Source organism: Aegilops tauschii, chromosome 5, assembly GCF_002575655.3.
Source record: "Aegilops tauschii subsp. strangulata cultivar AL8/78 chromosome 5, Aet v6.0, whole genome shotgun sequence".
Taxonomy (NCBI): domain Eukaryota; kingdom Viridiplantae; phylum Streptophyta; class Magnoliopsida; order Poales; family Poaceae; genus Aegilops; species Aegilops tauschii.
Window position 1 is genome coordinate 202,557,530 of NC_053039.3, and position 11,943 is coordinate 202,569,472.

General features: G+C 41.2%; 1 protein-coding gene across 1 annotated transcript; it reads left to right on the forward strand.

Moving 5' to 3' along the window:
• The first annotated feature begins 807 nt into the window (after positions 1-807).
• Positions 808-10,682, forward strand: LOC109775617 (uncharacterized). Its single transcript, XM_020334341.4, has 7 exons — positions 808-1,155; positions 2,434-2,694; positions 2,829-2,934; positions 5,769-5,892; positions 5,982-6,716; positions 7,356-9,315; positions 9,880-10,682. Exons 2-7 carry the CDS (start codon positions 2,508-2,510, stop codon positions 10,299-10,301), a joined length of 3,534 nt encoding a protein of 1,177 aa, XP_020189930.1. The 5' UTR covers positions 808-1,155; positions 2,434-2,507; the 3' UTR covers positions 10,302-10,682.
• Positions 10,683-11,943: the final 1,261 nt, after the last annotated feature.

Sequence of the window (11,943 nt, forward strand, 5' to 3'; positions counted from 1 at the left end):
GAAGCTCCGACAATACCTGCGTATGCACATTGGTGGAGTGTCAAGTAGTATACCTTCCACAAAGGGGTCAAGTGAACACGTGTAAAAGAAATGATCCACCTTTATGTGAAGTAGTTGCCACACATGTTACTTGCCGAATGGATTCTTGACATGGTGATGTCTGTAGGATGCTCCACATCAGTGAACCATAGAAAAACCAAAGACACATGTCAATTAAACAGATCACTTACACTCAACACTTGAAACGCTTGAGGTTGAGGCTAACTTAGCCAATTTAATATTTGTGTCTCTATATATATGGAGATTGACTATTCGTCATCTTGGATGAGGAATGGTTATTCTTCACCCCCTCTATTTCAACATCAATGCACCGTAATTTTACGTTTCGTAAATTTTGTCTTATTTTAGATGTAAAAAAAATTGTAAGAAAAAATATAATTGCCGTAAAAATATTTTATGTTATGTAAAATTACAAATGTAAAAACATAGTGTAAATGTACATAAAATGCAAATTATCTAGTTTTATGACCTACATTTTTTTCTTATGCCAAATTTTATGCAGTAAATTGATATGAATGTAATTATTTATATTTAAGATTACCTCGAGTGAAAAATAACTTATTCTACACCCTGATGATGAATATACTTTCTATTCCTGCACGTAATGCAGTCCTAAACAAATCCACATGTCTTGTAGCCCTGTAATTTTAAGTACTTTGACGGGGCAAATATGTAATCTGGCACCATTCTCAACCTACAACCGATCAAGCTTCCCTTTATTTTTCTCTTAATAAAACAAAAGAAACCATCGTCGCTCTTGTGGAAAACCAAAAGGGAAAAGAAAAAGGAAACCCACTTCTTCTCCAGTCCACCTCCTGCTGCGAGAGCACGACGGAGACACAACCGAAGCAAAGCTTGCTTCTCCCCGCAGCAATACAGCGCAAGACAACGAATCCAAAAGGGAAGGGAATAGCCGAGACGGAGAGCAAGAGGAACAGCGAGAGGAGCGCGGGGTGGTAGGACGGAGGCGGAGGAGAAAGTGGTGAAACCCTAGAATTCCCACCCATCCCCACGGTGAGGGTCCACTGGGGCTGCGCTCGGATCTGCCTCGACGCTCGCGCTTGCGGCGGGGGAGATCGGAGGACGACGACGCTGGTGAGTTGGGCTCAGGGCGGCCGATTCTTGCTGCAGGTGTTGGAATGTGGCTGGGGTGGAGTGGCGATTCGAACTGCTGCTGTCTTTTTTTTGGAAGCGTCGTACCGCGCTGGTGTCGTTGATTTGGTTCTTTATTTGGTTTTGTGTGCGTGAATGGGGATAGTTGAGTGCAGTGGTTGAGAGGTGGAATGCGGGGACGTGGGGGTAAGATTTATCCCTAATTGGTGGATTTTTGATGATTCTTGGTCTTTTTGTTCATACTACTAGCTTGTTAGATCCAGTTTGGTGGTTTTAGGTGTGAAATGTGGCAAATTTCAGCCAATTATTGTCCATAATTTGTTCCTGCTGGCGTTCTTGTGCCCAGTTCCACGGAATTTGCGGTTATTGAATGGGACAACTACTCTGGCAACCACTCTTATTGTGTATTGAGCTTGCTTGCTGTGTCCTTTTTTAGTTGAACTTTATTTTGTGTGTTTTATCGGTTGTTAGATTCTTTTTTAGTTGATGAAATTTATGTTTGCTCTGTTTGGCATTGATCTCTTGTTTTCTACTCCTTGTTGATTTCGGGCTGGTCGTCCTGGATCTATATGTGCATGGCTGATGCAATTTCATGTTTTGGGTGATGGAGTGGTGCTAAATTGTTGAATTTCTGTTTAACTTTTGCTTTTTTGATCACTGTTTTTGTTTTCTTTTGAATTTTACTAAATACTGTACTTTTTAGGTCTTATGTCTTGACTAATTGTTGATACCGTGTTGCAGAGCTGGGTGTAATTGGTATCTTCTCGATATTAATATTATTACCCTTCATAAAAGAAGAAGTCTTGTTGTTTGTTCACTCGTTGCATACAATAGGTGTGTTTTAGATTGAAGAATAGCAACGTTAGTTTTTGCCCCTCTTTTGGTTCTTTGCTTTCCCATACATTTTATTTTGAAGGAATCCCTCTCCGTGTTGCTGATGCTTTCATCCAGAGATTTGCGATTAAGCAGGCTGGGTTCTTGTGTGGGCGAAACTGCAGGTCCAACTTTTGGGTGCTTTTAGTACCTTTTTAGTTGGCTCGTTCTTTTTGAAGTATGATAGCTTTGTTGTTTTAATTGGTTGATAGTTTCATTTGACAATACAATGGATTGTTTATTTTTGACAATTCATGATGAAATCAGCATGCCTTTTTTCTTCTTTGCTGGTTACATGTCTTGTGCTACCATAGCTACCATTTTCCCTTCTCTTTTGGTGCAGATTTGGTTTATTTAGTTATTGAATAACACTGCTCTATATTGCAGCTTGGGCTATGGTTTGGACCTGATGTCTGAGAAGGAGCATAGAAGCACTTGCAGAGATTAAGAAGCCATAAAAGATGCCACATTCACCCTCAAGGAGGAGATCTCCTTCAAGGGAATCTGCTCACAGGAGGGTCAACGATTTCGGGAATGCACTGCCTGCTAAACCAAAGGATGATGAGCTCACATTATTCGCTGATATGCAGAAAACTGAGATTGAGAACTTCTTACTGGAACCATCCGAGGATTTTGATGAATCCATCTGTAATGCTCATAGACACCCTCCTCCTTTATACAATAATATGGTTATATTTTTATTTTCGCTATACCTCTTTGTTTATTTTTATTTTTGTAATGAGGCACTATTAATACTTACTTATTTTATTCATGTCTACCAGCAAAATTGAGCTTTTTCCCAGATGTTAAGCTTGGTATCAATGTCCCAGCACGAGGGGAAAGCCATGATTTGCTTAAGGTGGATGGTGATAAAAACGATTATGAGTGGTATGGACACTTAATAGCGCATGTTGCTTTGCTTTCTTTTAATTAATATATGGTTGATGTAGCCTTGTGCTGGTCATGAACATCTGCTTGATATATTTGGGAGATTAGCTGTTCTATTGCTTATTTTGCCATCTGCTCTGCCCAATACATTTATTGGAAGCTAGCCCTAACTAATCTGGCTAGCCATCTAACTTCGAGAAGATCGACTAAAACAACTCTGTGTGCATGTGACAAGGAAACTAATATCAATCAAGTTGCAGTTATGGTTTCACAATATCCACACTTTGTGTCTAGTGTCTTGATAATTAGCTAGCGGACTTAATGAAGAGAAAATTACATAAAATAGCAATCATCGATCATGTGCGCAGTAGGTGGTAGCTCAAAGTCGATGATCAGTGGGCATTTCAGCCATGGTTCTGTAGTTGTAGCCATGCAATACTTGTGAGAATTAGTTGTTTTGTATACTCCCTCCGTCCCACAATATAAGACGTTTTTGCAAGTTATGTTAGCTTGCAAAAACGTCTTATATTATGGGACGGAGGGAGTAGATGAAATGTGTCACATCATGAGGAACTCTTTAGCCTCATTTTTGTCGAGTGTAATTTGTCCTTTATGCCATCTCTTGGTTCGATTTAAGGTTGATATGATTGCACACATTATAATGCTTCAATGGGCTACACGTTTTGTAATAACGAGGTATTTTTTTCATCTTTGTTTTGTTGTGAGTTTGTGTCCTCTACTTGTGGTATTGCTTCAAGATAACATGGTATTCTAATTCATTAGTCAATTGAAAAAAGTGCTGAAAATATTTTGATAACCTCTTCTTCAGTTGTCTCAACATCATATATCTGCATAAAGGCATTTTCAGTGATAAATGCCTGTATATTTCAATGAATGAAATATTTTTTACTATTATCATGGCCATATTTTATTTATCCTTTTTTAAGCTACATTGGACCCTGATTTGTTGTTTAAATTCCATGCACCATGGTATTATTCCTCATCTCCATTCGACATTTCATTTTGACCTCTAAACAATCCGTTGTCATAACAATTGAGTCAACCTAAACTCTTCACTTATTTGTAAGGTATGCAGATTTTCCTTAATTTTAAGTAAAAAAAGAATCTGTACTGTTGTGGACATTAGTATGTTGCTTTAAACCAGCATCAGATAAATAATCTTTCCCACTTGAAGTTATCTCCTTTCTGAACTCATCTTTATAGACGATGCCAGATAAATAAACTTTTGGGGCATTTGGCTCCGGTGCCATGCACTGCCCAGACGATGCCAGATAAAAAAATAACCAGATAAAAAAAAACCCAGGGAACCGGAGCACCTAGTTGTCCATGCAATAAAGTATTTGGAGTGCTAGGCTGCTCTGATGTGAGGTGGAAAATTGGCTGGGTCAAGTCCCTTTATGCATGTGCTGGTCCGGCATTTTTACAAGCTCCAAACACACACTGGCTCAGATACTATTATCATGGCCATAAATCAACTTTTGGGGCATTTGGCTCCTTCGCCATGCACTGCCCAGACGATGCCAGATAAAAAATAACCAGATAAAAAAAAACCAGGGAACCGGAGCACCTAGTTGTCCATGCAATAAAGTATTTGGAGTGCTAGGCTGCTCTGATGTGAGGTGGAAAATTGGCTGGGTCAAGTCCCTTTATGCATGTGCTGGTCCGGCATTTTTACAAGCTGCAAACACACACTGCTAGAGCGGTGCTAAAATAATTTCTCAGGGCTTCACAGATGAGGTGGCAACATTTTGACGTATGGGGGCACCGATTACATTGTGGTCGGCCTAAGGTTCAATAGTGAAACTAAGCAGACTAGCACCTCCGGCATATTATTAAGAGGACAACGAGATACACTATTTTATTATTTGCCCAGCAGTATAAATCAACGAGATTTAATCTGCTCCATGGGTCATACGCAGGTAGGCACGGAGATGCGACTCCGCTCCCACCCTACATAGGGCTATGACCCACTCATTGTGGCTCATGAGGTTTTCGACGATGAACATGTGGAAAAAAACGCTCGCTTAATCATCCTGTAGTTTGTATTCGAGTCATATGTACATAAGAAAACTGCATACAGAAGGTATAATTAATGATTAGCCATTCTTGATGAATGTTGCAATTTAAAACTGCTATAACTAATACAGTTCTTTGGTGTGCTTCAGAGCATTGTGCTTTTCCAAGCCTGGCCTGAAATCCGACCCAGTCTGTGGTATGCCCAGGTTTAGTGTGCAGTGACTTCATATTAGTTATTCAGGCATCCATGTCTGTGGAATAACTAAATATTCCATTCAATGTTTCTCGTAAGTACAAAGTTGTTGGCTAAAGGCTTGAACGAAGGTCGCTGTTTGCTACAGTAGTAAGATGGAACATTCCAGAATGATAATCTAAGAACATAATAAATTAATAATACCTTTCGTGTTTAAAGTAGGGCAGAGCTGGTAGAAGCGTTCAGTTCAGGTGAACCCAATGAAATTCATCAAACACTCATACAATTAGTCTTTAACACTGCTCATTAGTTAAACCCAATGATTTTCTCCTCCAGCTTCGCCCCTGGTTTAAAGCAGGTTAACAAATGCCCTATTTATATACTGCTTTAGATGGGTAACTACAATACGAATTACTCATGTTTTTGGATTATCGTTTCTCAGAATTTTAGCATAGACTTGAGCATAATATGGTGCTGTGATGTTTCTTACAATTATTTTAATTACTTTAAACATCTTTGGCTCAGATTATACTTCTTACACTTAACATTTGCAAATCTTGCATGTGTAAATGATTTGATCGCGTTCTACCTTCTCAATTAATAGGCTGTTGACTCCTCCAGAGACTCCACTTTTCCGTTCGTTAGATGACGAAGAAGACCGATCTGTTGGCCAGGCTTCCAGGGGTAGAGCTCAGAGTAAGGCCATGCAAATCTCGAGGCCATCCACGGTATGTTTGCCATAGTTTTTGCTCTTGAATTCTTAATGCGGGCTTGCAAGAAATACCCACCCTTTTTGTTATCTATTGTCCATACACAGATGGATAATGCTCAAAGGTCTAGCAGAAGCAGTGCAAGCCCAAATAGGCTTAGCCTGTCACCACGCTCTATGGCAAGGACAAAATCGCCTATTTCAGCTTCTCGTGCTAGCCCACCACTTTCTGTTCAACCACCAACGCCATCCCGAAGACCTTCAACTCCTCCAGCTGCTAAGATATTGACACTTCCACAAAGGTCTGCAAGTCCAGTCTCTAGAAGGATGAGTACTGGTTCAAGTGGCTCAGCATTAAATGGAACAAGGGGAGCCTCTCCAGTTAAAGCTAATCACAGATCTTCTTCCCCAAAACCTCAAGGATGGCAGTCCAATGATCCTGCTTTCTCTTATAATGCACCTCCAAACCTTCGTACATCTCTACCAGATCGTTCGGTATCCCGTTCAAGGGGTGGATCCCCTACATCTTTCAGTGGACTAGATACAGGTTCAAGAGGTCGAAGGCAATCAATGTCTCCTACTCCAACTAGAAGAGCCAGTTCATCACATAGCATTGAACGAGATCGATTGAGCACACACAGCAAAGCTTCTGCAACATCGTCTGGTGATGATGATCTGGACTCAATGCAGTCTATATCTATTGGCTATTCCAGCAGCCCAGCTGTAAAAAAGAGCTTGGCAGTGATGAAGACGAGAAGTATTGCATCATCAAAGAAGCTGTCCAAGAATTTTTCCCCTATCTCAGCCCCAAAATGGTCATTTGATTCTGCTGTTTGGTTGATGGTAAGTGTTGTCCTGTTTTCCCCTAAAATAGCGTTGTCCTGTTTTTTAGTAGGATGATGGATTGTAAATTTGAATAGCATATTTAACAATTTATTCATTCAGTTACTCAGTTACATTGGTTTAGTCCCTTTTTACTTTCTTAGCGGTTGCGGCTTCCCATTTGGAGGAATCCAGGGGCTTCTGTAAATTTCTTTTGTTATACTTTGACAAGGAAACAACGGTTACACCAACTGTATTGAGTGGTCAAGTGCTTTGGACGGATGCCTTTATGAATTAACAGTCACATAATAGCTTAAAAGAAATCGTTGGTTGAAGCAAAAACATTTGTTTATCCTGAATATTTGGTTGGCAAATGCTCCTGCTCCATTGACTAGGTTCTTTTACCTTTTGTGGCTAAGTTGCTTAACTCATGGAATGTGTTCATTCAATCAGATATTGTATGATACAGTAACTTGCTCTCTTATCCTTTCTTCGACAAATTAGTATAGCTTATTCTGCCAAAAATAATTACTCCTTGGTTGCCTGTTGTTTATTTGCGTGATGCGTCCAATGTGCTTTTACTGCAAGTTGAGACCTTACTATTCTTTAGTGTGTTCCAGATACTATTCTAAGATGAGAAATGTGTTCTTACTTTTCTAGGATCATCGGAAAGGTCCTCAAGATAGGTTCCGGCCACTTCTATCAAGTGTCCCTGCCACCACATTTGGTGCTGGCAAAATAAATAATGTGCACAAGCCTATGTTCTCACACAATTCCTCTATGACAACTAGCAGTAATGCAAGCTCTGAGCATGGTGCCACTTTTGGCCCTTATGTGGAAAGCGACCAAGAGCAACAGGATCTTATTGGTGAATGGGAAGCAGATGACGGCCTTCGAGTTCATGAGGACATATTTATGTTTGATAAGCTGGATGAGTTGAATGAAGAAACCAGTTTCAATAAGAACACAAAATATGTAGAAGATTCGCCCATCCAAGTAAAATACGTGAAGAGTGATAAACATGACTTTGATATGGAAAGATGGGCAGCTAATCAAACGGCATATGATGGTGCAAATAGTTCTCAGGTTGGACATGGTGAAATGGCTACTTGCAGTAGATGTGGGATGTCTTTCAATGTGATGGATTTGGATGGAAAAGGTGACTCTTGCGAAGAATGCTCTTCAAAGGTTGGAGGATTTTCTGCAGACCGTATGTTATGGACTTCAGAAGCACATCAACATGATAATAAAATTGTAAATTCTGGGCCTTACGCTGAATCTGAACCTTCTATGGCCCCAGATAGTGTAGACTACAGCAAACATGCATCTCTTGGAAATCAAACGGTGAACAATGAACCTTCAGCGGATTGTACAGAAAAATGTCCTCCAGGCCAGTTGATGGTGGATACAGACGAGGACATGCTGCTGGGGCAGGAAGTAGTGAATCATGAGAATATGAGGCCCTATCATGTATCTGACTCCTTGCTGGAAAATGAAGATGATATTTCATTTAGTCGATCTAGCGTGAGTAATCATCAACAAACAGAACCAACATCAGCGGAGCATGGCCCTTATGGAGGCCAAATGGATAGTTGCAATCATGGATTACCCCCATGCCTTAGCGAGTCAAACTGCCAACATAATGAAGCTGTATCTGAAACTGCATTTGGTGATAATTCTCATCAACTGGGATCAAATATACATCCGTTTCCAAAGGTTGAAAGTGCTGGGATATCGGTACTCTTACACCAGAAATCAAGCAGCAACAAATGGCCGGTCATGGAAGGGAGGGCTCTAGCTGCTACTAATATTGTTTGTTCTGAACCATATTATACAAGAGATGGTATAAATATGATGAAACGTAGCTTTGGACGTGACAGCTCTTCAGCTTCTTCCATTGATTTAGGATCTTCAAGGCAATCAGATGCACGCTTTGAGCGCCATAGTAGCAGTAAGAAGGGTGACATTGAGAAAGCTCAACTAAGTAGTACTATGAGTCATCAAAGCATAGCTTCGGTGTCAGATATGTCAGTTAGTGGTTCTTCAGCTTCACTTTGCCATCAGAGTGATGCGATTGAAGACACTTGTTCCCGAATTGACACTTTGGAAAGCAGTGCTTCAAGAACTGTGGTTTCTACCGGAGAAGATGGCTCTAGTAAGGATGCTTTGTCAAATGCTCTTGAGTGTTTGTCTACTGCACGGCCTATTGTCAATGATGACATCCCTGTTGACTTGAACTCCTCGAGCTTTGATAGGTCGAGTGAGACAGAAGATGTAATTAGTATGGGTAGGATGGCTGACAACGATCACTCCAGCACTAATATGTGTTTGTCAGAGATGGAAGAGCCAATTAATGTTCAAGAATCTTCAGCTGCCGAGGGAAGTTGCATGCTAAAAACAGATGAAGATACTTCTGATACCGTTCAGTGCTGTTTAGCTGGCACTCCAGAATATCCAAGTGAGGAGAACTTAGATAACCTTATAATGCAGTCTCAATCTGAAGTAGTTCAGGATTCAATTGAGGAACACATATTGGATGATTGTTGTGTTTCTGCCATCTCAGAGGAAGATGTGTTGGTTTCTAGGACAGGAACTAGCATAATAGAACTTCCCAACGATGGTATGTATTTGGGCTGTTCTAATTTTCATTTAACTTAATCAAGTTTCTGAAATTCTTTTCTCTCTCAGAACTCATGTTTATCCTTTATTCATCGATTGTGTGCTGTGTCCTTCTCATCTTTCTGAGAATCATTTTTAGTTGGTCTTTCTGAGAATCGTCTTTAGTTGTCCTGAAGACGAGAGCATGGTCTCTGGCATGCATGTTTGATTATTACTTTATGCATATGTCAGGAAAACATAGAAAATGTGTAGCATAAGGAAAAGAAAGTCCTGAATGATAGTTCTAATAGTAGTTTTACGATAGAAAAATCAGTATGTTTTGGTGCATGCATTTTGGTCTGGAGAAGAAACATAATGGATAAATGAGCGACTGGAAATATTAGTGAGATGAGGTTTATACATTCTTCACATCCAATATGCTGTTGCATTTATGATACCAGTCTCTAGGTACAGTTGACGTTTTCTTTTAGACATAACGTATGACTCTTGTTGTGTTCTTCACTGAATATTTGTTCCGTGTGAGTGAATATATATATTTAACCTAACCATTCTCTCTACCTTGCAGAAAAATCACCTCAGGCAGTAGAAGGGTCGAGGAAACAGATTCAGAGGTGCTTCACTTTAGAAGAAGCTACTGATACAATTCTCCTGTGTAGTTCTATCGTTCATGATCTGGCATACAAGGCAGCAACAATTGCACTGGAGCACGAGCAAGAATCAGAATGCCCTCGACCAACTGTTACCATCATAGGGAAATCCATTCGAGACGAGGATGGTTTCCTTAAGCTGCCCCACAGAAGAACCCCAAATCGTAAGGTTAAAAGGAAAAGATTGGAAGGTGAAACAACAACCATCACAGAAACCGCTGAAAAAGAATCCGTCGTCGAAGATCCTTCACCTGCACGTTCTGCTTCAGGAATCACAAGGGCATCTGATAATATGAAGCCTCCAAAGTTGGAATCCAAGTGCAACTGTGTAATTATGTAAGTTACTTCAGGCAACCATCCAGTATGCCAAAGAGACATGGGATATACACGCACGCAAAACCACTACTTTGCGCCAGCCTGCTTCAAATCGCTATCACCAACGGATAGAGTTCCACACGTGTCTCTAGATTATTTTTCGATGATAGTGCATTTTCTGTTTTTTAGGCAACAGAATTGCACTGCGAGCTATTCTTTCTGTAAATTCTTTTCCCCCCTGTGTGAAATTTCATGTGATCCACTGCGGTTTGTCCAGATACTAGATTAAATGTCTCTATTTTTAGCATATTTTTCTGCAGCGCACGTGGCTTGTATGTATGCGATCTTAAGTGTCACGATTCTCAAGACTGACCCAAAAGGGAAAAGTGTTCAAAATTGTCTAAAAGTGATCAGCATAAAGTTGTCTATTTCTTTGAGATGAACTATTTCTTTGAGTGATCAGCATAAAGTGATCATCTCAAATCCGAGGTCATATGCGACCTCTAAAGCCAAAACATAGTTGATGCCGAGCCTCACAATTGTATCTGTCGCTACTGCTGTTTTGTCAGTCTGTCCCCAATAATTAACTCTTGCTGTTTTGCTAGTTTGTCTGTCCCAATAATTAACTCTTGCTGATCGCGCCCTATAGGGATCATCGAATCGATAGCAATAAGCCTTGTTTGAAGAGGTTTGTATACGGAACGCTTGGAAATTATACTTGGAGCAGGAGATTCAATCAAGCGAGATACGAAGCTATAATTTCACCTTTCCCATCAATAGGTTTAGCCAAAGCATTTACAACACGACCTAAGTAAGCCTTAATCACGGGTATCTGAGCAATTCTTTCTGTTGCCACCATAAAACTTTTACCATCGTGATTTTATGCATGTACCATCGAAACGGAGGTGACTTTGTTACTCTTCGATCTCCATATGCATTCAGATGTGACATGCCTGTTACCTCAACCCAAGATTGATACAGAGTATCCCATAGCCATCACCATGCCAAGTGCTCCATCATCGAAAGATACACAGGTCATTCACATCTTATATGCAAAGGTGAATCTTCTCCTTTACTAAAAAAAGATGAATCTTCTCCTTTACGCGTCTACTTGACCCTTTCGAGAATGGTATACTCCTTAACCCCTCTCATGTGTGCATATATAGGCTGATCATCACGTGTGTTGAGGATCCAAGCACAAGAGTGCATGCAAATGTGCCAGCAGGTTCCTTAGTGCCTCCCCTTCCCTAGCGTAGGTTGCCACTTCGACGCCGGCCGCCACCAGATCCGCCCGGCGTCACTCCGACACCGGCGACCACCCACTCCACCTCCTCCCTCTGGTCCACCATGGCGAGCTACCTACAACTCTCGGACTCAGACTCCTCTCCGCCCGCCTCCTCGGATCTTCCCCCTTCGCCGCCGCCGCCCTAGCTCCCGTCGACCCCTGGTGGTTCCTAAGCTGGGCTTCGCCTCGGCCCCCTTGGTCGGCCAGCTGACCCCATGCCTCCTACTCAGGGTGAGAGCGACGGTAGTGGTTGGCAAACTAAGCGGAACAGACGATCCGCTTCTAGCGATGTCCCCAACAAGATCGGTGATGTGCCCCTCCGTACCCCCTCCCCACGCTTCACCCTCCCAAGAAACGCATCCCCATCGTTCTCCATGGTTGC

Bases quoted from the DNA above. Each gene is read 5' to 3' on its own strand.
- LOC109775617 (XM_020334341.4), top strand. From the start codon at position 2,508: ATGCCACATTCACCCTCAAGGAGGAGATCTCCTTCAAGGGAATCTGCT. The intron at 6,717-7,355 runs GTAAGTGTTGTC...TTACTTTTCTAG, and splicing joins ATTCTGCTGTTTGGTTGATG to GATCATCGGAAAGGTCCTCA. The intron at 9,316-9,879 runs GTATGTATTTGG...TCTACCTTGCAG, and splicing joins AATAGAACTTCCCAACGATG to AAAAATCACCTCAGGCAGTA.